The sequence below is a fragment of the Chironomus tepperi genome, unplaced genomic scaffold (assembly GCF_022539635.2).
Source record: "Chironomus tepperi strain 1889 unplaced genomic scaffold, CSIRO-AGI_Ctep_v1 contig_367, whole genome shotgun sequence".
Lineage (NCBI taxonomy): Eukaryota > Metazoa > Arthropoda > Insecta > Diptera > Chironomidae > Chironomus > Chironomus tepperi.
Window position 1 is genome coordinate 318,780 of NW_027226489.1, and position 26,215 is coordinate 344,994.

At 32.8% G+C, this 26,215-nt stretch overlaps 2 protein-coding genes across 2 annotated transcripts; one reads left to right on the plus strand and one right to left on the minus strand.

Moving 5' to 3' along the window:
- Nucleotides 1–126: 126 nt before the first annotated feature.
- Nucleotides 127–1,949, plus strand: LOC139095606 (orexin receptor type 2-like). The gene is made up of 4 exons (XM_070646991.1): nt 127–443; nt 529–649; nt 844–1,152; nt 1,214–1,949. Exons 1-4 carry the CDS (start codon nt 193–195, stop codon nt 1,733–1,735), a joined length of 1,203 nt encoding a protein of 400 aa, XP_070503092.1. The 5' UTR covers nt 127–192; the 3' UTR covers nt 1,736–1,949.
- AdamTS-B (ADAM metallopeptidase with thrombospondin type 1 motif B) lies at nt 1,746–26,215 on the minus strand. The gene is made up of 14 exons (XM_070646990.1): nt 26,030–26,215; nt 10,885–11,180; nt 9,234–9,429; nt 8,996–9,158; nt 6,559–6,813; nt 6,113–6,471; nt 5,870–5,979; nt 5,575–5,680; nt 5,314–5,460; nt 4,733–4,979; nt 4,218–4,658; nt 3,781–4,152; nt 3,352–3,670; nt 1,746–3,287 (listed from the first exon to the last, which is right to left on the minus strand). Exons 2-14 carry the CDS (start codon nt 10,958–10,960, stop codon nt 3,061–3,063), a joined length of 3,018 nt encoding a protein of 1,005 aa, XP_070503091.1. The 5' UTR covers nt 10,961–11,180; nt 26,030–26,215; the 3' UTR covers nt 1,746–3,060.

Here is a 26,215-nt window from a genome sequence, read left to right on the forward strand (position 1 = left end):
TCTCACCCCTCAAAAATAACACATATATTTCATATCTAAAAAGTCATCAACCCTTGCATACAATCTCTACATCATGTTAAACGACGATTTTTTTTTCAGTTCCTATACATTCAATATTAGCTTTTCATTCAGTTCTGATTATTTTCTTCCTATTCACGCAAAAAATACGTTTTCTGTTAGAATAGGAAAGAAATGGTTCACAGTATTGATTTATTTTGCAATCACAGCAATTCCATAGACTTCAAAATTAATTTCGCTGATATACAAAAAAATGTGAGTCGCTTTGACGAGGATGTATTAGATGCAAGTTTTGTTATCGTATGGGAAACTGCCGTTTCACCGCTATCAAAAAGAGAAAGAATTTTATTTTTTGTTCTTACCACTATCATATGTACGGTAGCATATTTGGGAAATGTTTTGGTCCTTTATGTGAATTTCACCAGGTGAGATAATTGAAAATGAGAAAAACAGAAGTTGTAGCTTTTTTGGTCGAGGACAATGCATGAAATTCATTTTTTTCTAATTTAGGAAACAGAGATTGCTCTTCCGGACTTGCTTAATATCACTTGCCATCAGTGACATAATGTATGTGCAAGTTACTTCAATAGTTTATTTACCGAGATTGTTTATCACACAATCAGCTCTGTGGGTGAGTATACTAAGGCAAAAAACTGGTCACTGAGATATATTATCCTGAAGTTTAAAGGATGTCTTTTTCGTGTTGGTGCGACTTGATAAATGAGTGTTACATTGTGCTCATTTTGTCTAAGACTAGACTCTATTTATAGTCATAAAACTGCGTTCTATCCACAAACATCCTCCTTAAACCATTTATTCCCACAGGTTCTTGGATCACTAGCATGTGCAGTACTACCATTCTTGCAAACGTTAGCAATTTTAGTCAACAGCATATTACTTGTATGCATTGCCATGGATCGTTATATGGCTGTTGTAAGAATAGCAAAAAGTCAATGGGAACCAGGAAAATTATTTTGTCTTACCTGTTGTGTTCTCATATGGGGAATGGCTGCTGGCATATCATCACCAATGATTGCAATTTATCAGTTCTATAAGCTCTATGTTGTACCGCTTCCAAAGTATGAAAATGAGGAACTTACTTATTATGTTGGAACAATATGTGCCAGCAATAAGGTAGAATATAAATATATTTGGTATAAAGGTTCAATTATTATGCATTGTAATTTAATTTCAGGATCAAAATGCATACTTCTTCTCGATCATATTTTCATTCATATTTGCACCACTTGTAATAACATTTATATGGATGAATGCTGTAGTTGCACGAGCAATTTGGATCCGCCGTCATACCAAAGCATCAACATCGTCAATTCCCACAAATTCTATGCCTTCAATGCCATCTTCAAATGCCAACAGTCAATCAAGTCCTACATTGAATGAAATGTCAACAGGATGTTCTGAAAGGAAGCAACGTCAAGAGCGATTATTTCGAGTGATTTTATTGCTAATGTCCGTTTTCTTCATATGTCGTTTACCAACATGGATGTATCTAATCTATCAACTAAATACCACGTCAAATGACCATAATTATTGGCATTTATATTTTGGATTTGGAAATCTTGCGCTCCTGAATTGTGCACTTAATCCATATCTATATTCATTTATGAGTGAAACAATTAAGGTTTTTTCGTTTTTGGGCAACATCATTCGAAGCTTATTTTATTCAGTTTGTAATTTTTTTCATATAAAACAATAAAAAAATATAAATTTTGGTTGACAATCTTTTTTTAGTAGGCACATTATAATGACATTTGTATTACAAGAGCGCGATAAATTTTATCAGAACCAAAATAATATAAAAAATATAAAAAGAAGAGGAGAGTGTAACAGAGATGTAAATGTGTAAATGTGACAAAAAATATTATTGTACGATAAAAAAATAAAATATCTATTAATAATGATGTTGGTATGATAATATTTTAATAATAATAATGTGTGCTTTAAAGATTTATAACATTTACATTATGAATGTATACGTTTTATACACGAAAGAATACTGTGGTATAAATTATTAGCACTCTTGTGGGAAATTTTATCAGAATTTTTGGGAGGAATTTTCGATTTTTTATGATTCCTGAGCAAACAACGGGCATGCTTGGTTGTGTACTCTTGAGTATACTATTTTAAGCAAGTATGCTCATTGTCTGTTTCTGGATTAAATGGGTTGATAAAGACGCTTTGATTCTCAATATTCCGAACTGGCAGAAGTTATCAATAGATGGATCTGTCTACAGACATTTTCTAAACACGGAAATCCCCGTTTGCCGCAGTCAAAGTAGTAAGTAAGTAAGGAGGTATGCTCATTGTCTGTTAGGGATTTCTTTTGATAAAACATGGAATCGTTCAATTTGCTACCCGAAGAGTACAATCTAGTCGATTCGGAGCTGGTATGTTTCCAAATTGACAGTAGGACGTGATGGTGAACTTACGACTATGTGATACTTAATAGCAGTGTCTCCAGCTCAAAAAATTGCGCCCTTCAAGCAAGATATATGTGATACTTGAATTTGACTCATTTTTGAATATTGCTTCTTAATCCCCTTTTCTCCAGAAGGACTAGACAGCTCAAACCATTGTTTTACAATAGGACAATTGAATAAAGTCACTCTAAATAGATGCACAGTCAGACAATGTTAGTTCATTTAATAGTAAAGCATAAATTTACTTGAATATGTTTAAATCCGTCTAAATCATCATCCCCACCTACCCCCTCTTATCAATTGAACATAATTAACCTCACACAATGTTCACATATCATTATCCAAAAAAATGTCTGATAAATCCTGTCAAAATTTCCCACAAGAGATTAACAACATGCAATATTAAGTTTCTCAGAAGCACCAAAAACACTTTGTGGAATCAAAGCGCCGAGCACTTGAGATTTATGGCCAAAAAAAATATTTTATAACTTTATTTTATTTTTTTCTCACAAAAGAATATAATATATATTAAATTCATTCATAATTTATGAAAAAAAGTATCTTGTCTTGTTAGTTCCGTTCACATAATTTTTGAATAAGTCTAAAATTCATAAGGAATTTCATTATCACTATATTTATCATCATAATCATGATTGAATGATAAATCATTATGAATATTATCATCAATGTGACATTGTGGAAGTACGACACTACATTGCTCAACCTCATGTGGACGTGTATTCTCATCACATTGATCCGCAGGTAAGGCTATTTCATTATGGTCAATGCATAATATTGTACGTCTCTTCATTGGCTTATGTTTGTCGCCTGTGAAAAATTTTCAAAAAATATCAAGCACATGTGTAGGATGAAAAAAAATTGTTTTTATTACCAATTCTCTGACATGTCACCGAGCACGGTTGCCATGGTCCAATCCACCAGTCAGCAGGACATGATTCATCATTGCACGTACGATTTACAGCTTCCGGTTTTTTATTTTCCGCATTAGACCAACAATATTTGTCTTCTACAATGCCTTCATACCTTTTATAACAAACAGCATGACGATATTGAATGCCACCGCCACATGTCTTCGAGCAGGGTGTAAAGTCGGAAAGTTTCCAGTAAAATATATTTTCATCTGTTGAGTTTGATGGTAATGTATATTCGTACTTGATGCCAAGATTCTTTTGTTTTCCTCTAAATATAATCTAGATGTGGAAAATATGTTTGGAAAAATGGAAATAAATGAGAACAGATTCATTCGAATGATACAATTGATTTCAAGAGCACAAGAACTGATACATTTCATATTACTCACATAGATTGCAATGTCATACTTTATTGGACCGGGAATTATCATTTTCTCAAGTTCCGCTTCTCTTTCATACAGTCCCACTGAGCCAGCAATATTGTACTCTCCAGGCATCTCAATCAATCGATCACCATTCAAGTAGAAATTTTTCGAGTCTGCTTTACCAATTGCAATATAATTTTTCGACGGTCCCATTTCTTCGATTGAAATGTGACGTGAACCAGATGGTACGAGATGAATTTCATAGTATCCATCGGATACGTTAATTTTTTCAGTAAATTCACCCTTGACAGTCGTACATGTCTCACCAGTTCCACCACATACGCCACATTGGTCTTCGGTGGTGTTTGAGTCAACAATCCAATCGCAACCGATGCGCTGTTTAGAATTTTAATAAGTTATTTAATTCTTTGGAATGCCTGACATGGATAAAATTTATTTACCTTGCAAATACCAGAGATGCACATGTCATTAGTTCCAATCTTACATGGTGTCCCGTCCGCAACATTTTCAAATGCTTGAATGAATGTATCCTCTTTGTCTGTGCAGTATAGCTTACATGGCTCGTGAATATCTAAATAAGGTAGCCATGTGAAGTATCGATCCTTAATTGGAACACTGTTCTTCTTTGAACATTGTTGTGCTCGGAAGCTTGGTTCATCATCAGGACATTTGGCAATATTGCATGTCTTGTAACGAGCTCTCTCACCAATACAAAATTCACCACCAAATGCTGGTGCTGGATGGTCACATGATCTTGTTTGGATTGATATTCCAGCACCACATGCCCGAGAACATGGTCCCCATTCAGACCAATTTCCCCATCCACCTTCAACTGGTGCTGGAAGATCTTCAATATCAACACATTTTTGATCTTGGCACCACTGGAAGTAAGTTAAGTTATTGTTAATTCAAGCATATATGACATATTAGAAAACTTATTGAATTAATTCTTTACCTTATGTTTTCCACATCTCGTGCCAGGTGCAGCCGGTCGTAATAAAGTCGTACATGTTCCATTTATCATACACCACAGTTGCGAACATATTTCATCTAATTGTGAGCACATTTTGATATCTTCATCTGTTGTATTAAATTGTAATCTACATTGTAGATCTGCATTGTACATTGCACCTGGTGGTAAGTCAGGATAAGTGTATTCTGTCTCCGACGGTGCATCTTCAAGACATTTTCCTAATCCTTGACTGAATGGATGGAAAATTACATGGAATTATTATTTGAAGTGTTGAAAATGAAGAAAAAAATATTTTTTTCTTGATGACACTTAAAAGTCATGAAACGTTTCTATGGGAAATTTCTATTGCATGAATGCATTACACTGAGTTAACGGAACGACTTTATGACATCCATAATTTATTAGTTTGGAGATGAATCCCTTGAGAATATTTTTTATCTTAATATAATACTTGATGACTTGTTAAGTGCAGAACAAAGAGATTTTTTTATGAAAAATTCTAGTTAAACTTATTCTAAGGACACTTCAGACAGCATGAAAATTTCATAAAAAATAATACTTACTCCAAGAAGTGTGTTATATCACGACGACTACAATTTGACCATGAAACCTGTACTGTATCGATCTCAAAGCTCGGGGTCATAATATGCAATATTGAACCGCTCCGTTTGTCACATCCTGTTTTCAATGTATCGTGATACATCCCGAAACTGTTTGGTAAACAAAAGTTTAATAGAGATCAGATATGTATGGCAATGTTTATCAAAGTATATCCAAATGGGATACAAATATCAACATCATGTATCTTTACAAAAGCAACTCACTTATGTCCCAATTCATGAGTAATTGTATGCGCCAATGTAATTCCATTGTCTTCATTTACTGAACATGACCTATCAGCACGACACATTCCAGCGACATTTGCAACGCCTGTTAGTGATGGAAAGATAAATAGACATCTAAATTAGAGACTGTGCGTTGGACATAATTCAAAAGAATTTAACGGATGTAGCAATAAAAGGATGTCTAGACTTTATTATTTATATATTGGCATCTATGCCAAAATCAATGCCGAATAAAATATCAAAAAATGAAATAAAATCACACAGAAATCCTTACCAAGAGTTGAGCATCCAGACGCAGCACAAAGGTCTTTTCTCGTCACCAAAATTGCAACATCGTGATGATGAGGATCTTCATCTTGCTTTGGATTCAATGATCGTTGCCATCTGTATAAAAAGATTAGTTTCAATATAAAAATAAAAAGATATTTTAATGTTGATATATTAAGACACAACAGATGCATTATAAATTATTTATATTCACAAAAATAAGAGAACAAAAATAAACATTTTTCTTTACCTGCAGAAGCTATCCAAAGTCGTTTGCGCGACATGGGTCACATTTAAATCTTGATACGATTCTTCTTCGTCGAGTAATATAATCTTGACAACCACAACTTGAATTGAATTGCCAATTGTGGGATCTTTATATAATGCTGACACCATATTCATAATTGTGAGTAAGTATGCCTCAACATCGACATCACTACCTTCATGGAATTGCACCATCGTTTGATCAGCAACAACTAATGCTTCAACATGACGTGGTGTCACGACAGAACGGGTATGTCGTTTCTTGGTATTTTTCTGATGATTTTTATTTTTCTGTTGATGCTGGTTGTGATGATTTCTAACTTTTCGACCACCTTGAACGATAACCTAGTAATAAAACTCTTTGGAAATTCGTCTTATTTATTTAATTGATGGTTTCTTATTGATTACTAAAAATTTCATTGAATTTCTTACCTTTCCTTGCGGTTGCCATTCAATTTTAGTTTCACTTAATCGTCTTGGCTCTCTCGTACCGCAATTACTCGAATGATGGCGCTTCTTTCTCTTTCGACGCTTCTTTTGTGTACCTTTCTTCTCAACTTCATTATTATTGTTATTTTTCACTGCCGAACGATGAAATATGACATGTGGATGTCCATTCTCACTGATTTTATGATTCTTTGATGGCTCAATGAGATATTCATTTTTATTGGTGCGAATATAGCCACTCTGATTTGATTAATAAGATGATATACGGGTAATAAAAAAATATGAATAAGTTAGGTGATTTGATTATTTTTGGGGTTGGTTTATTGGAAGTCTAAGCGCATTTTGATTGTCTGGACTTGCAATCAACAGAAAATTTCAGGATTTTTGGGTAAATTTTAGTCTGGAAACTCATTCAAAGGTCAAACATGCTCGAACAATTCACACATTTTCATAAGTTCATAAATTCGACATTTCATAAGATTCTAAGCTTGCAGGATCATCCAACTGACAGACAGATTCACCACAACATTTCTTCATCCACAAATCGTTCCAAAATATTTATTCAAGACTAATTTAAAGAAGACAAATCTTTTTTATTACACTTTACTGAGTGATGTAAAATGCAAATTTATGTCTGATGAGTTTGAATCATTTATAATCAAATCAAATAAAAGCGATTGAAGTGTGATAAGTAAGATAGTGGCAAAAATAAATATTTGCTGACTGAATTCTATTCGGTGAATTTTTTCGTTTCCTGAAGTATGTTTTTAGAATTGTTGGCTCAGAAATTGTTTGGATAATTAAAAGTCTTACGCTGTTAGGTGTGGATTTGCGTAGATTTGTAAAATAAATTGAGGATGTTTGAATTGAGTAAATTTTGAAAGTATTTTGGAATTTAAAGGTTATGGAAGATTTGTTATGATTGGGTTAAGGTAGATTCTAGGCTTTCACGATATCCTGGGTTCGAATATTATCCGGAACACGGAACGGAACGGGAAATTCCATCACATTCTCATCTCGTCCGCGTTGTCGTGTATTCTATCAGATTCTTTAGCAGCTTAACACATAATCGAATATTTTATAACTTATATCCCCTTAAAATTGCAGACTTTAATGACAACAATCAAAAATTCCCTTCAGGTCATCAAACCAAATTCCTTAATAAAGAATTTTCTTTTCTTAATCTCATCTCATTAAATTTAACTCACATTTAGTCAGTCAATTTAACCTTGCTAAAGGGTTTACCATTACAAATTATCAACATCATTTCGTTCCATAATTAATGAACCACAATTTTTTTAATCACCAATTTTTATTCCTCAACAACACGAGCTTCCAAGCAGAACGACAATTCAACACACAAAAAAAAGGTCTTAAGACAAAATTGAATGAAGCAACACGCTTGTGACAAAAAAAAAACTTTATCAATTAAAAGAAGATTTAAACATTTGAGATAAAATTTCTTTTACTGATGGACTAAGCTGCTTATTATTATTATTTGTTGAGTCTTCTTTCTCGATGGCGCCACATCGCATAACGTCAAGGTGAATTTAATAATTAAAAGAAGAAGAGATTTTTGGATTTTTTTTTTATAGTTTCCCACACATCGTAAAGTTATCACACGAGTTTGGAAAAATTATTAATAAAACAAACTGTTTTAAAATAATGCAAAATCATTCTATAGAATTGATGGTTTGATATAGTTTCTATGGCTGTTTTTTGCAAGTTAATGGCGAATCCTGAAAAGCACACAACGTAGTCAGGGCCAAAAATCTCACTCTAGAGTCACTAGAGTCTTATTTGAGTTCAGATTTTATCTAATCTGGTCTAGAATCAGAGCCACGCTAGCCTGGAGTAAAATTTTAGGCCATATCTACATCGTGTGCCTTTCAGGATTCAATTGACAACCCAAAATGAATTGTAAAGATATTTTTGACAAATTTGACTCCAAACTGGCATGACAATACAGCAAATTGCTTTTTTGCAGGAAAAATGGATGAAAATCAGTTGATACGTTGCCATCAGAGCCATTTCGCGTCTTAACGTAAAAACGACAATGCTTCAACAAACTCGTGGTGATGTTCGTGCCACCCAGTATAAATAGCCTAACAACAGCAGCTAGGCAGTTTTAAAAATGATTCTTGGGTTTTTCATAAGAGCCGGTTGTACCCCAAGAAGTTTAAAAGTGAGACATCCATGCTAATCAGCTCAAAAAAATCTATCCATCAAAACTCATTCAAACAATCAACAAATCATCTTTAAATTCAACAAAACAACAAAAAACTAAAAGAAATGAGACGACTAACGACTGAATAATTAATTAGATAATTTGCTTAGCAATAAAAGACTAAATTTTATAGCTAATCAATGAAAAGAGGATTAGATAGACATTATAGTTGGAATATATTTATTTTTTCCTTACCAATCCGTTACAAGCTGATATTGCAACATGTGAATTTTCATGACCACGAACTTTCCCTTGATAATGGCACTGTGTGTGTCTCTGTGGACGTTTATGTTGTGTTCTTAAGTCTCTCTTATGACGCTCGACAACCATAAGTGGCGCGACAAATCTTGTCGAAGGTCTAAATTGTGAAAAAAAAGCAAATTTTAAACATGATTAATTGAGGATTTCAATCAGCCATGGCGACTAGACTTACTCTAATTCTAAATGTAAAGTTTCATTATGAATATCAACATGATAATGCACAGCATGGTCATCAGGCTCCCCTGTGCTGTCGTTATAATGATTGTGTTCATGATGATGCCTCAAATCGTGTGATAAATGATCACCAAAGCTATTTACTTTTCTTGGAACTGTGAGATGCGCATCGCTTAATTTGTTTGAATAAAATCCTTTGAGAACAGAGAAAAAAATTTAATGTTAAAGCTCAAAAATAAATTTGGTAAAAAACAAAAGAATTAAAATGGATTAAGTTGAATGAATAATTTTTCGATAAGTAGTTATTTCCGTTCGTGGATTCAAGGGGTAGGGTAGATGTGTAGTCAGGGGGGTTTTCCCGGTTTTAAAAATCTCAAGAAAACCCCCCCCCCCCCACTTGCTGATTAGAGAGTGACATTTAAGTTCAAATACGATCATTTAAACCCACACCAGACCCCATCCATCCCCAGTTTCCAACCCCATGGCTTAAAAATATTCTAAATATCAAGACTGATCATAAAAGAATTTAATGGATGTCTCGATTCATTCATTAAGATGTATTTTGGGGTTAATATAGATAAAAATATATTCTTAATTTATATATCAAGCTTTATATCTGTAACATATCACATTTGATGCTGTTTATATTTTTTTATTCCAAAAATAATATCCTAAATGCCTCAACTACTTAACGATGAAGCTAATGTCATATTATGAATTATTTATGATGATGACATTATTCAAATGCCGCTTTTTTTTCCTCCTCATCTACAAAATTTATCGTTTGCTAATTATTTATGGCAATGTTTATATCATAGAATCATAGCTGCTTCATGATGCTGTAAATTATAATTTTCATTCGTTGTTTATTTTTCATTCATTCAAATAAAAAGTGAGGTAAATTGCATTACAATTATTGAAATATTTAAATTATTTTTCAGGCGTGTTTGACAAAAAAATAAAAAAATTTTAATGCATTTATTAAAATGAATTAGTTTAAATGACTTTTATGAGTGTTAATGTTGTTTGAAATGTAAAACAGCTGATTTTTTTGTGTAGATTAAAATCGGAACAAACTTTTGCAATGTCACTGCAATTATTTATGAGATTTGTGCATGACAGTTTTTAGATAAATAATGAGAGAACTAAAAAGTATTGAACAATACAGAATTAAGCTATAAATTATGAAATTACACGATTGGGAGTTAAGGCTTCAACTTGACCTGATAGTTACTTCAATAACTTGCAATAACTCAACTTCAATTATGATATACAGCATTTACAGCGAAGGATATCGAATGCTTAATTTGCTATGAAATAGGAAGGGTCAAGGATAGGAGAGGTAGGGAGGAGGTAGGGGTCTGAAACACAATGTTTAAATAAACATTACTGCCGATATACTCTTCTAATTACTAATACTAAATTTAGGGGAAAGGTAGGTGGGTTCAGTAGCACAATACTTAAATGAACGTCACTGCCTCTCTACCCCTTACTAATTAGTATCAATTAACATTAACATTCAATTAATTAAATCACAGGACACTGAATTAAATTCCCCATTAAAACTCTAATTTAATTATAAAATTAGAAATGCTCGTCATTTCCTGATTAGATTATCGAACGACAAAAAAATATTTTCAGGAACTTACCTTCATGCTCCACAAGCGCCTTTGTCGTTGATGCACAAAGAATAAATTTAATTACACAAATTGTAATTAACAACATTGTTTCACTATTTTCTGTTTAATTTTATGTCTCAAAAATGTTTCATAAAAGTTAATTAAACTTTTGTTCTTAATTGAAATTTTTCTTACGTTTTATTTCACTTAATTTAATTTTTTTTCGTACTTTTTCACAACATATTTGTAGTGTTAACCATTTTCAATTATTTTATGCATTTTGAACATCACTATTCTGCTGTTGTGGATTTAATGAAATCGTTCTTCTATTTTTCAAAAAGAAAAAAATGAAAATTGAAAAGAATGTCGGTTGCTGGATAGTTTCTACGAATTGAGCACTTAAAGAATAAATTAACGCTGTTTTTTTTTGTGAATGAAAATTAATTAAAACTTTTCGACACCCAAATATGAATTGAAATTTTAGACTCGATTAGATCATGACTAAGCAAATATGAATGAATTTTGAAGTTTATGGATATTTTTGTGAATATTCATATTGTGATTTGTTGACTATCTCAAATGTATAGCTTTGCATATTGTTAAGGAATATTTTTTATTTGTTATCTTTAGAAATTCATGATTCATTCGGAATGTGAGACAATTTATTTGTTTTGTCATTCAGACCTAGAGACTTAATTATCTGTTTGGATGAATATTTCCGATTGGAAAGCAGATTTTTAGTATGTAAATGATTCGGGGAATTCAGAATTTGCATATTCTCAGGAAATTGAGGTCTGATTATTAATTAATCTAGTCTGTAAAATGTAGGTTGAAGTGGTTTAAGAGAGAATTCAGTGTGAATTCTTGATTCTGGGTTCGAGACTAAATCTAAAGAAATAAGCAAACATTTTAGTTTGGTTTGAGTTTGATAAATGTTCGAAGGACAGACAAAGAACTTCGAAAAGTCGACTGATCAAATCGACAAAAATATGTTCATCGATCCTTTCACAAAAATATCGGCGGAAAATTCGAGAGAATGCTGTAGAATTCTGGAGAAAACCGATCTTTTGGTTCACAATTTCCAGAACGAATTAGGTCAAATTTATTTAACTTATTAAGGATACGAAAAGTAAGAATATTAAACAGCAGAGTTGGCAGGACTTTAAAGTGGAGTCCGGACTTTTGGGACTTTTGGAGCCCGGACTCCAAAGTCCTGCCAACTCTGTTAAACAGCATTTTTTACATTTTGTAAGGTTCAGTAATGAACCACAGGTCCACCTTTCCTGAATTTTAGATATGCAAGTCTTCAGTTTTCGGCTGTTACTCAAAGCTTGCAAATGATTGCAGAGCTGCAGATTTTGACGAGCTCTACAATTTTCAAATCAAGGATCAATACAGAATACGTTATTTCAGAATGTCTAAAGTCTAAAACTAATCCAATAGATAACTGCGCATTGTGTCAAAATCTATCGTCATTTTCTATAAATATCTCTATTAAAATTTTCACACTTTTAACAAGACTCATTAAATCCGGAAAAAAATCTCCCAGGTCGCTAGAAATTAGCACCAATTTTCTGAAGATTTTATGGCAAAAATGACACGCCGAAATGGTAGCTGTTATCGATTAATATTTTACAGCCGTACAATGAATTATCTCACTGTCTTTTTTAGTTCTTTTCGAAAATAAAAAGAATAATATTTCATATTTCATGCGATAATAAAAGAAACGTGCTAACGACCAGGTTGTTCTAATCATTCTTCTTCTGTTCATTGTGCTTTTTGCCGACCGTTGACTATTATAAAGTAGTGAATGAAAAATTGTTAAATAAGATGAAGAACTTCTTTCTTGTAAAATTAACAAAAAAAGAATAAACGACGCTGAAGAAGAAGACGATCGACAGTCACAGATAGTAAGATGGTAGCGAATGAATTTAAATTAAATATTAATCCTGTAGTTTTTAATGTCATACAATTAAATGTCACATATTACGAGTGAGTCTCATATCTTTAGCAGTTTTTTTCAAGTGGCGCCAACATCTCAACTCTCAAAATATAATACATATAAGCATACATGCTTGAGATGTTTGGCAGAAGTAAAAAAAAAACTTTGTTGTTGAATAAATTTGCGAAAGGATAATATTTTATCATAAGTAGGGATTGAAATTTAAATTGCGGTTCTTATGAACTTGATTGTTATAATCTTTTTAGCGGAATTCTTTGACTGGTTAAATAAATGTGAATTTAAGAGGTTCATGTCTTGAATGATAAGCTTTTTTGAATTGCAAATTGTTGTTTGTTGTTGGGTATTGGCACGTCTATTTATTGACTGTGACTTATCAACAGTTGTATTAGTTTAAGAATGATAAGAATCAATAGGCTCCGATGGGCAGGACAGATTGTTAAGAGACCTAGTGAAGCTCTCATTAATTAAGCCTGAATTTGTAGATTGCAAAAGAGCAAGAGCGACCAAAGAATTCTTGAAAAGATTCTGTTGATAGAGACTGTGTAGCACTTGGTATTAGCAATTTTCTAAGGGCAACTAGCGATAGAGCCAGTTTAAGACGCCAACTGAGTGAGACCATGGGTCCCAATTGATCTGTACGATCAGCAAAACAAGTCAATTACTACTGATCTCTACAGCCAGCTATGCAAGTAAGTAAGTAAGTATTATTTCAGAATTAATTCCACAAAATCGAATTCGGACCTTATAAAATGCAAAAGAACCAGTTTTGAATAAATACCTCACTAAACTGCATAATCTAAATTAAGAAAATCAGAGCGAAAAATATGAAAAATGAAACGTCTTTTCATTAACGGATTTTAAAAAAATCGTCCACAGACATCCTGAATGTTATACTTAATAAACAAGAGTTAAAAATAAATTTTTGCATATTTTTCGCTTAAAGATTTTAATCTCTTTTAGGCTCCTCCTTAGAATCCCCATCGACGCATATGTAGAATATCTCACAGTGGCTGTTCTGTGACTTGATCAGATTCTTTTTAAAATTCCAAAAAATTTGCTTCTTGTGACTTAATAAATTAATTTATAATTATCTAAAATATTATCTTAAATATTTTTTTTAAGAATCCTGTTGCATTAGGTAGATAACACCTCAATCTACGATCAAATTTAAATTAACCAATCGCTATTTAATTATCCTAATTTGTGCTTATGATATGCAAACTATATCAAATAAATAAATTAAAATATCGATCTATTTTTAGGTTATCATACAGTCTTTTTTTTGATACAATCTTCAACTTTTCAACAACTTCCGATTATGATAATTAAGAATAAAAAAATCTGTCACGATTTATCGTTATTGTTGCTTTTGATGCCCCTTCTTAACAGTATTATGCTCGTTATTGGAATCATAAAAATAAATATTAATAACTTATAATGATGATAATATACGCATAATAAAGAAGCTTATAAGAGACTTGATGGAGATAAAAAAATCTCATCAATACGCAGATTTTTACCTAATTTGACATAATTTTTTAAAGAAAAAATTTCAATGCGACGCCGAAAGCAACACTTTAATTGATCCGGTGCTTAGAAACTGATTTTTTATTGATAATAATTTGTCGTGGTGGCAACAGGATTTGATCATTTTGATGCCGTCAACCAATGATAAAAAGAGGAGCTTGATATCATCTTGGGATAGGCAATGGCAGCCATTTCAATTGAGTACAAACAGTTTGGAATACTTTCCATCCAAATATCAATTATCCACAGTCTAATCATTGTCCTCAAGTAGCACAAGACGGTTAATCGATGCAAATTGCGGCACCAGGTCGTCGCGACACTGCCATTGTGTCGGATTAAAACTAAATGTGGCACCAATTCAGAGTCACGCCGGTCTGGAGCCGGACTTAAATCAATTAACCGATTTGTGCTGTTCGTGATCCAGGTAAAGTTAAAAATTACAGCAAATTGGACAGTCGATGCATAATCGATACCTGTGATAATCAAACTGATGCCAATAATGATGTCATCTTAATTTAACTAATTTTTATCAACAAGTTTGTACGACAAACTAGATAATTGATTAAAAATACAAAAGAGCCATCATCTACATATTATGTTAATTTATCGACTCATATTTAGAATGTATAAATTATCGATAAACATAACGATAAATAAAAATTCCAGTGAATTAATGATGAAGGCACAAATAAACAGTGATTATGAAGCCCACACACATGTAACACATATGTGCGTAAATTTTTTTTGATGAATGAATGAATGAGAAAGCGCAACAAGCAGAGAATAAAAAAAAACATCGACTGTGATCAGCAAGACGTTTTTATTTAAATTAAAGCTGCTTTTTTCATGTAGTTACAACTTTGTTCTGGCAACTGAATTGTTATGAATGAAAAATTGTGCTTTGAGGTGGATTAACAAATGTATTGAATTGATGTTCAGATTGACTTTTGGGGCTTCTGATGTGAATGGGTTCTGGTTGATTGGATGAGACCTATGAGGAGGGGCAGAGGGTAGGTACAGTCTCTAAACCCATTTTATGGACAGTTTCTTGATTGATTTGTTGTAAATTAAGGATTAAGAATCAAATTCAATTTTTGGATTGATAATCTACATAGATCTGAACATTCCCGAGACCCCAACCCTAACATCCACCAAATATCCATGATAGACTTGCAAAATAGCAAAACTGATCTCCGTATTAACTCGTTCTCTTTGTGTTTGACCATTCTTGTGTCGGCCGATTCATTTTCTCTTTTTTCTACTTCTGCTTACTTTGTTCTCATACTGACTATTGTAGTCAGTCATAAATATTAATCACATATAAATGAAAAAAAAAAAAAATCAGGTTCAACAATAGCTGAAACAACTCCAATCTGATTGTTATTGGCTTACGCTTTGTGTATATTTCATTCTGACTTCTTTTAAGACTTCATATGGACATTTATTATGATTGCTTCTAATTGAGTTGTTAGTTGTCTGATATTTTTTTTTGTTCCTTCTCTTCTCTTCTATTTTTGCAAATTTAATTTTAAATGACACGAGAGCAATAAAAAAGAGCAAATTTCTTTCGCCGTATATAGACAGTTGTTAAATGTGGGACGTTCTTAGTTTCTTCTCTTCACTGTTCTCGTTTCTGACTTTTTTTGATTAATTAAGTGGAAGAGATTTCTTAAATAAATGAGAAGGATTTGAATGTTTTGCATTATTTTGGTCTTAAGCCTAACGGTGCTCAAATGGCCCGATGATGTAATTCGTTTGGGAGATCGTTTACAAATACAATTGGTGATAGTTACTTTGTTGTTGAAACAAATTTATGTGCGAAAATAAGAAGCTCATGAATATAGATGGTGTTTGGTGGGTAGAATGTGATTTTAGAGACTAAGTCAGTGGAGATTGGAGATACTTGTGGATTTGAAATTGTTTTGCGAATTGTAAACCTCCCAAGATTCTTGTTCTTCATTGTTCTCACTATATAGCGAATCAGACCACTTAATTAATCCTTAATTAAGCTCAAATTGCACTCAAATTTCCAGAATTTAGCATCCAAACCCCTCATTAAAATATAAAATCTTAATTAAACCCATTCGATAATAAATCAAGCACTGCTTGAAAGAAGAAAATGCATGCTTTTCATCTGAAAACTTAACACACTCAAGGCCACATTATACCACATAATAATAAATTTCTACTGCATGTACATTAACCACATGGAAATAATTCAACTCAATTAATGTTTCCCCAAAAAAAAATAATACTTTTCTTTCCTCTTAATGAGAAATAAGTGAGACAAAAATGAAAAATTGCCAGACTTCCGAAATGAAGACAAGTCTCTGTGTTCATGAAATTTCCTGTAGATAATAAGTATATACATCGTGTGTGGAGAAATTTTCACACTATATAGCTGAGTTTTGAAGGTGTTTCGAGGAGTTCTTTGGTGCATTGTGGACTGGAAGTGCTGTTAAGGAGGAGAAGTGATTGACTACTTGAAAATGCTTTTGGAGCTGATCGTGCGGTCCATTTAAGCTCGTTCTTGATTTTCAAGCAACACAGTCAACTCAATGCGCCGCATGCATTCATGTCAAACAATTTCCAACTTAAATCTACTTCCACTTTGATCCACATCCACTCTCATATCACAGACGAAGTAAAAGTTTGATTTTTTTATTATTACATACAGCTCTAGATAATTTTAATGCACTATATAGATGTGGGATGAATATTAATTGAAGTATTTGTTGTCTATTCTCTTCATTTGCTCTCAAAAAAAACAAGAAATAACTCATTCACATCCACAACTGCTACTCACTTTATTTATTCCAAACAGAAATCGATTCTGTTAAGAGTTTGAGTAAAAATAAAAGCAGAATTTTTGAGGGGAAATTCGATGACGTACAGAAGACGTCAATTAGATTATTAATTTGAAAGGTCAAGATTTTAATTGATTTCATTAATTTTGTTTATTAAGTATAGAGTTTAATTTCGATTAAGTGTATTTTGATGAATTTTGAAAGCAATTAAAGCTGCTTGTTCATCTATTTTTGTTAAAAAAAGGTAATAAATCATGTGATGCTATTGGTATTTTAAGAATATTTGGAAAATATTTGAAAAATGTTGTTGAGTCATTTATTTATTGAATTCAGTGGCACTTAGAGGATGAATTAGATATTGAGGAGACGATCGAGAATCTTTTGGATAGGAAAAGTTCGAAAATCTCTAAAAATCCGAATTATTTTTAAGATTAAAGCTTTAAATTTTGTCATCTAAAATATTAAAGATTCTAAAGATCTGAAGCTGCAGACAGACTGGCAAAGAGACTGCTCTCAGGTGCTGGAGTGATATTTCTAATCATGTAAGCACGCTTTTTGCCTGTTAGGATGTGAACTACTCGATACTAATGAAATAGACCGATTAAAGGTAGTCTTTATATTTTTATCATAATCCTTTGTGGATGACCCCTTAAAGGACGAATATAAATGGGTTCTTAGACAGCATGAATCAATTGAAAATATCAAAAATTTCAGATTTCCATCTAAAAATAGCCTAAACTTTTAAATCATTTACCATTAGCAATATAAGAAGCATTTCTTTTAATATTATTTAAGAAATATTTTTCTGAATCACTTAATCTGGTTTTTCAGAAATAGAATTTGAATTAAATATTCAACCTTTTAAAAAATATTCTTTTCAATTCACTAAGTATCTCAACGAAAAGAAGACCTTTGATCTAAAATTACCAAATTTTATTGTGAATAACTTGACGATAATCCTTAAAAATATTTTAAAGATCTTATTCATCTATTTATAACCATTTAATATCTAATCACAATAAACCAAGTTAAATGCCAGTGATTAAAGCCTCAAAACGCTGTTTAAAAATTTGTAACCACATTAAATAAACAGAACAGCCAAAATTTTGACGAGGCCAATAATTTATAATAAAATATGAAATCTAAATTTCAAAATCTAAAAAAAAAATCTTATTTTGGAACTTTTATCTATTTTTATATTTTAAATAGCAGCCATCCTCCACTGACAACAAAAAAAAAGTAACACAGATAATAAAATCAAATTTTCAAAAGACTTGATGCCGCACTAAAAACAGAGCAGACTCGAATTTTGTTTCGATGACTCATTTAAGTCGATAAATTTTTGTGAATAGAAAAAAAATGATCGTTTTCCAAAACAAAATTTCATCTGCTTCCTCTATGGTCCATTCTATATTGAAATGTAAATTAGACAATTTTTATAACAAAATAGATATTAATATACTAGAGAATATCCATGTACGGGAGCCGATTCGATGGGGATTAATAAATTGTCAAATTCACACTTATTTAATTCACATTAAAAAATTTTGTGCGGAATTTATCGATTGCTAATGTAAACATCAAAATTTAACTCCTACAAGAAATTTACAATTAAATTGCTAAATTGCAACATTATTTAAAATGAGTTAAGAGCATGCTGTCCCTTTTTAAAGGAATTTCAGACTGTTAAGTGATGACTCTTTTGCAAATTTCATATCATACAATATGGATCGTTCACTAAGTATGTTAAACACAAAAAAACGGATTTTTGGAATATACAACCCTCCCCCCCTTCTCTTCTCCCTGTTTTCGTGTTACAAATTTTTCATTCAAAAATTAAGTTTTTGAAAAATTGTATACCCCCTCGCCTCCCCCCTTAAAAAGCATAATAACCGAATGATCCCCTAAATATTTCATCACAACTACAATCCTTCCTAAATATTTTCAGTCTTTCTACTGCAGAAAGAATTGTAAATAATTTGAAAATAATTCAAATATTTTTCCATTTTACGAGCAATTAGCAAAAATTCTAGATTTTAAATTCCTTTAAATTGCATTTCAGAATTTTTTAAAGATTAAAATTTTAGTGAAAATTATATATTATTTATCAAAATGAGAAATGGTCCTGAATTTGAGTGGGAATGTCTGAAATTAAAAATTTAAATGCAAATATATATAAAAGCACATTTAAAACTTGATTGACTAACTTTATAATGAGAATCTACTCGATTTACAAAAACTTTATTGTACCGAAATGTTGAGAATTTAATATTTATTGAAATATTTTAGTTTGTTGATGTAAAAAAAAAAGGATTTTAACTTCGTTACTGCATAAATATTTTAATAAAATGTGCTTTTAACAAACAGAATTTATACAACATTGGTCGAGCAATTTTACTTTGCAGTTATATTTTAACAGTACATACCAATATAGCACAAGTCCCCGGACAACACACGTTGAAGAAAATCCGGAGTAAAGTCAATGTGTCGCTGATTTCAGGCTAAATTAGATAATATCAGGCTTAAATTCAGAATCAAGTCGATCTGAAGACGCAATTTCGGCTTTTCCACGTCATGTGCCTGTTTGGGGTCAATTAATCTATCAAAAAACATGGCATTAGACTGGCGTGACTCTGGCAAGATGCCGGATTTAAAATTTCATCATTAAGCATCAAGTCAAACCCGAGTGGACAAAAATACGTGATGACTGGTTGATGGCAAGTCAATGTTTAGTTTGTGTCTAGTTCTAACGTTTTGTCAACCCGGTAGAATTGCGCCGGCCTGACGCTTTAAATCAATCAACGAATCTGTGCTATTCGGAATATGCATCAAAAAAGTTTTCCCCCAACAATTTGAACGTCATTTATAATTGATGACCTTTCATCAAGCTCAATAAAGTAATTTTCGTAGAAAAATAAAAAAAATTAAATTTCCATCATGCAAACATCAACATTCGTTAGTCTCATAACTCATTCAAGAGTAAATTTCTCATGAATAAATTTTTATATTCACACCGTTTTCACGTGTGAATGTATTGAATTTGTTCAGATTGAAAAATCAGTTTTTTGGATTTTCCAGCAAAACTAAGCATAATGGCAAGTTTTGTTCTATCGCAAAAAGTTTGTGCCTGGAATTCCTCATCATAATCAAAAAACAGATTTGAAATTGGTTGAGTTATTGCTGAGAAAATCGAAAAATTCGCTTTCTGTAAGCAAGCAAACAAGCAAACAAACAAACAAACAAACAAGTTAATCAGCAAGAAATCTCAATAACGAGACGTCGTTGAGACTTCTAGTTTTTTGCAATCGATCCGTGCTGCTATATAGAAGAGCTGATTAGATTTTGGGCATGGCAGGAACAGCCGTTGCTTCTAAAAAAGCAAAAAACCTTCGTTTTCATACAAAATTTCAAAATCAATGTTTTCTATGATTTTTTGAAACATTGAACATTGTATGAAAATTGATTCTGCAAATATGAGCCCTGGAGCTCCGCTGGAGCCTGATTCCTCAAACATTCGCCAAGCGAAGCTTGGCCTACCCGCTGGAGCCTGATCCCTCAAACATTCGCCAAGCGAAGCTTGGCCTATCCGCTGGAGCCATTCCTCAAACATTTGCCAAGCGAAGCTTGGCCTACCCGCTGGAGCCTGATCCCTCAAACATTCGCCAAGCGAAGCTTGGCCTATCCGCTGGAGCCTGATTCCTCAAACATTCGCCAAGCGAAGCTTGGCCTACCCGCTGGAGCCTGATCCCTCAAACATTCGCCAAGCGAAGCAGCCTATCCGCTGGAGCCTGATCCCTCAAACATTCGCCAAGCGAAGCTTGGCCTATCCGCTGGAGCCTGATTCCTCAAACATTCGCCAAGCGAAGCTTGGCCTACCCGCTGGAGCCTGATTCCTCAAACATGTGCCAAGCGAAGCTTGGCCTACCCGCTGGAGCCTGATCCCTCAAACATTCGCCAAGCGAAGCATAGCCTACCCGCTTGATCCTGATCCCTCAAACATTTGCCAAGCGAAGCTTGGCCTATCCGCTGGAGCCTGATCCCTCAAACATTCGCCAAGCGAAGCTTGGCCTATCCGCTGGAGCCATTCCTCAAACATTTGCCAAGCGAAGCTTGGCCTACCCGCTGGAGCCTGATTCCTCAAACATGTGCCAAGCGAAGCTTCCCGCTGGAGCCTGATCCCTCAAACATTCGCCAAGCGAAGCTTGGCCTACCCGCTGGAGCCTGATCCCTCAAACATTCGCCAAGCGAAGCTTGGCCTATCCGCTGGAGCCTGATCCCTCAAACATTCGCCAAGCGAAGCTTGGCCTATCCGCTGGAGCCTGATCCCTCAAACATTCGCCAAGCGAAGCTTGGCCTATCCGCTGGAGCCATTCCTCAAACATTTGCCAAGCGAAGCTTGGCCTACCCGCTGGAGCCTGATTCCTCAAACATGTGCCAAGCGAAGCTTGGCCTACCCGCTGGAGCCTGATCCCTCAAACATTCGCCAAGCGAAGCTTGGCCTACCCGCTGGAGCCTGATCCCTCAAACATTCGCCAAGCGAAGCTTGGCCTATCCGCTGGAGCCTGATCCCTCAAACATTCGCCAAGCGAAGCTTGGCCTATCCGCTGGAGCCTGATTCCTCAAACATTCGCCAAGCGAAGCTTGGCCTACCCGCTGGAGCCTGATCCCTCAAACATTCGCCAAGCGAAGCTTGGCCTATCCGCTGGAGCCTGATCCCTCAAACATTCGCCAAGCGAAGCTTGGCCTATCCGCTGGAGCCTGATTCCTCAAACATTTGCCAAGCGAAGCTTGGCCTACCCGCTGGAGCCTGATTCCTCAAACATGTGCCAAGCGAAGCTTGGCCTACCCACTGGAGTCTAACTCCTCAAGCATTTGCCAAGCGAAGCTTGGCCTACCCGCTGGAGCCTGATCCCGCAAACATTCGCCAAGCGAAGCTTGGCCTACCCGCTGGAGCTTGATCCCTCAAACATTCGCCAAGCGAAGCTTGGCCTACCCGCTGGAGCTTGATCCCTCAAACATTCGCCAAGCGAAGCTTGGCCTACCCGCTGGAGCTTGATCCCTCAAACATTCGCCAAGCGAAGCTTGGCCTACCCGCTGGAGCCTGATCCCTCAAACATTCGCCAAGCGAAGCTTGGCCTACCCGCTGGATTCTGATCCCTCAAACATTCGCCAAGCGAAGCTTGGCCTACCCGCGAGACTTTTTATGGAACGGTGTGAATATATCCGCATTGGGTTTCTACCCGATACACTAGTTTATTCTAGAATTATTTTAACTTTTTGCTGCACAGGCAAAAATGAGTTTTCAATGTTGATAAAAATCTTTACTTTATTTTTCGAGCAAGTAAATTACAAATTCAACATAATTTCATAATAACTAACATGTGTAGCTACTACACCAGCTACTGACGGAGTATGAAAGAATAAAATTCTAATTAGATTTTAATTGACTGGGATAGTTAGCACTTGTGCAGCGTAAGTGCCTTACAATGAACTAAATTCATTCCGAATTAATGTATGAACGTGAATGAGTAGATGATGAAAATAAGAGTGCAATATAAAAAATTGTGAATATCATGTTATGGATGCCGCTTACTGTATACAATTTTTACTTTATATGGTCATTTGATTTATGTCTCATTCCCTCTCACTCATCATTGAACTAGAAAATGAAAAAAGTTTTGAAAAAGTTATTGATACGACTGGTTTTGATTTCAACTTATGATTTCAATTAAGCTATGATGCATATTAATAATTGAGAGATTTAAATTTGAAATTTGAGTTGAAATTGAGTGATTTTGTGAATTGTTGCAGTAGATTCTAGAACATTGTAGCTGTAGATTCAATACTTTGTGGAACTGATTGTAGACAGAGCTCTTTTTATGCATTTCATCTCCCAAAACAGCTCAACATTCATCATTTATCTCCACACATTAATCAATATTTTTGCATATACCCGAAAAAAATATCAATAAATTCAACATTCTCAAACTGCCTTGACAATAATCACCAGTGACTTGTGAAAGTACAAGAGATTAAAACATTGATAAACATCTCAACGAAAAAAAAATATATAAAAACTATTAAAACTGTAACTTTTTCTTCTTATGCTCGCCCACAATTTCCGTTTTCCTCTTTCAGTAAATTAAAAATTTTGCAATGAGTTTACTAAAAAAACAAAAAAGTTGACATACAAAAAATAAAAAAAAAATTACGTTGGTTTTAGTGGTTATTCAATTTTTTATATGCGTTCGATAAATTTGAGGGCGATTGAGAAATGAGATGTAAAGGCTACTGAATGGTGCTTTGTTTGGGTTGATTCTGCTTTGTTTTTAATGAAGATATTTTAATAGGGGCGTTGTACGGCGATGATGTGTGTTTTTTGAATTGTCATATTGATTGCCAAGGGTTGGATAATATTGCAACAATTGGAATTTTGCAATTTTTTTCAAATCAAAAATTGTAAAAAATAGCAATTTTCATGCTTTTTGATTAAAAAATTTAAGGTTCTTAAAAAATTTCAAATTTTACAATTTTTGGGACTTCAATCAATTCTTCTCCTCTAGATGAACAATTTGACCCATCATCTTCCCCATAATGTAAAATGTCATATCCAAAATCTAGCAGTAAATTTGTTTCACAATTTAATCAAAACTTTTCATCATTTACTCATATTCTCATTTTGCCAAATTTTCAATTGATTGAAATTCTTTCCTTAATTTTCAAGAAACCCGGAGAGCAAACGGCGTAGAAATGACCAAAAATTTGACGAAAAACCATCTGAATCCTTGTTTGAGGCCGGATTTTATCGAATCTGGTCTGAATTTCGCTTTTCTCGAATCTTGCCTAAAGCCAGAGCTACTCTGGTCTGAAGCCAGATTTTCAACCATTTCTACGTCGTATGCCTACTGGTATAGTTCAGTAAACAATAACAAAAATATATTTTCACCTCATCAATAAATTCAAGTCTCATCACCAGAAAAACAACAGCAAAAAAAATTAAATTCCAATATTTCATTATTAACTGGCGTCAATACTTAAAATTGTTTATTTCGTTAGAAATCAGAAACATTTAATTGACAAAATATTTTTAGAGTGATTGCCACCTGTTGATTTTGTTTGTTTGCCTTCATTCTGTTTCTTTTCTGTTTATTGAGAATTAATTTGTGAATTTTAACTGATTAGTTCAGATGAAATAGGAACAAATCCAGATGAATCAGTCAGAAAAAAAAATATTCAGCAAAATTACCATTATTGATAGCAACAACAACAACAACAAAATATCGACTAATGTCATCAATTCATCGATAGAAAAATCAGTTTCTGGTCCGAGTTGCGACAAGACACACAGAAAAAAAAAGAATATTTAAATTTTCAAATATTTGCCAGCCTCATAAAGCAGAAAAAATTAAAATTTGAGCGTGAAGTCTCGCTAATTAATTAATGCAAATTCATTAATTTTTCTCTCTTACTATGCCGTTTTGTTTTAGACAGTTTTAGATTTTACTAATTTGTATGGCCTGGAGTCTCATCATAAAAGCTTTTTTCTTGAAAATTGAGGAATTAAAAGTAATTTTTAATGTAAATTGATCTTTTAATAGAATTTGTAAAATTTATAATAATTTTCACATTTAATCAAATTTTGAATGCTTAATTTAATTGAAATTTGATTTCTTAATTTTTATGTCATCAAGATTTTGAGATATTTTTGTCAAATCAATTCAAATCAAGTCGTAAAATAAAAATTTCTCTAGTTTTATATTCAGAAGAATTTGGCGTGAAACTCGTAAAAATTAACAAATAATAAAATTTTTGACAGTTTAACAGATCAAATTACATGAAAATTATTGGTGTTGTCATCAGAGCCACTATGGTGCATGTTCTTTAATTTTATGTTGATCAGGTGAGAAATAATAAGTTGGAATTTATGACAGTCAAATATTTGGAATTGTTAAAGAATTTTTGCAATTTATGAGATGGAATTAAAATTAAAAGAACTCACAACAGTGGAAAGAATTTGAATATTTAAAAATAAAATTTCAAATTTTATAATTTTTTAAAAATTTAATAAAATTACCATATTATAAAATTTAAATTTTAAGATTTTTGCAATTTAAAAACTTATAAAAGTATCAAAATTGAAATTTTTAGAATTTTAAAAAAATTTAAATTTGAAAACTTTTGAAATTATTAAAAATTTGAACTTTAAGGACTGACTGTCTTCAACATAATTTTTCAACATTTTCAAAATTTAAATTTATTTAAAAATATTAGAAAATTGAAATTTTAAGAATTTTGCAAAATTTTCAAATTTGTAAAATCTTTCAAATTTAAATTTATTTATTCAAACTGAATTTTGCAACAATGAATTTGGACTTTAATTTCATATATTTTTAGTTTTAAAATCCAAAAAGACAAATCTCCTAATTATACTAATTAATTTGTGTACAACAGTTTAAATTAAGTCTCAGACGGAATTTTGTTTTTATTTTCATTCAAAGAAACGCATTTAAAAATTCAAAAATTCTTGTTTTCCCAAAAATCTTAAGACAAATATTCTTAAATTTATAAAATAATCCAAATTAAATTTCCTAAAATCCCCAAACACAAAATCTTCATTAATTCACTTAAATTATCTCAAAAAAAAATTAATTTATTTGCAAACACACAAAGAATCACTTCACTTTTTTTATTGCATCGACTTCTGAGAAGTCCTTCAAAAAAGAGCTAAATTTCATGAAAATTTAATCTAAAAAATTTCAATTCTTGGAATTAAAAAACCAAAAAAAAAAAAAAATCTTTAAATGCTCAACTCGATAAACATTTTTTTCCCACAACATTTATCGCTCTCTTTTGCAACAAACAAAAAAAATTGCTTTACTTTTAATTTCTTTAAATGGAAATTTGTAGCAAATGCTGCTGTTTGTTTCAATAAACCTCAATACAACACCGATAACTGACTTTTTTTTATTTTACTTTATTTTTATATGCTTAGTTTATTTTGCACTGCTTGTTAAAAGATTTTTTTCAGACCGATCACTACGACAGCTCAACACGAACTGATTTA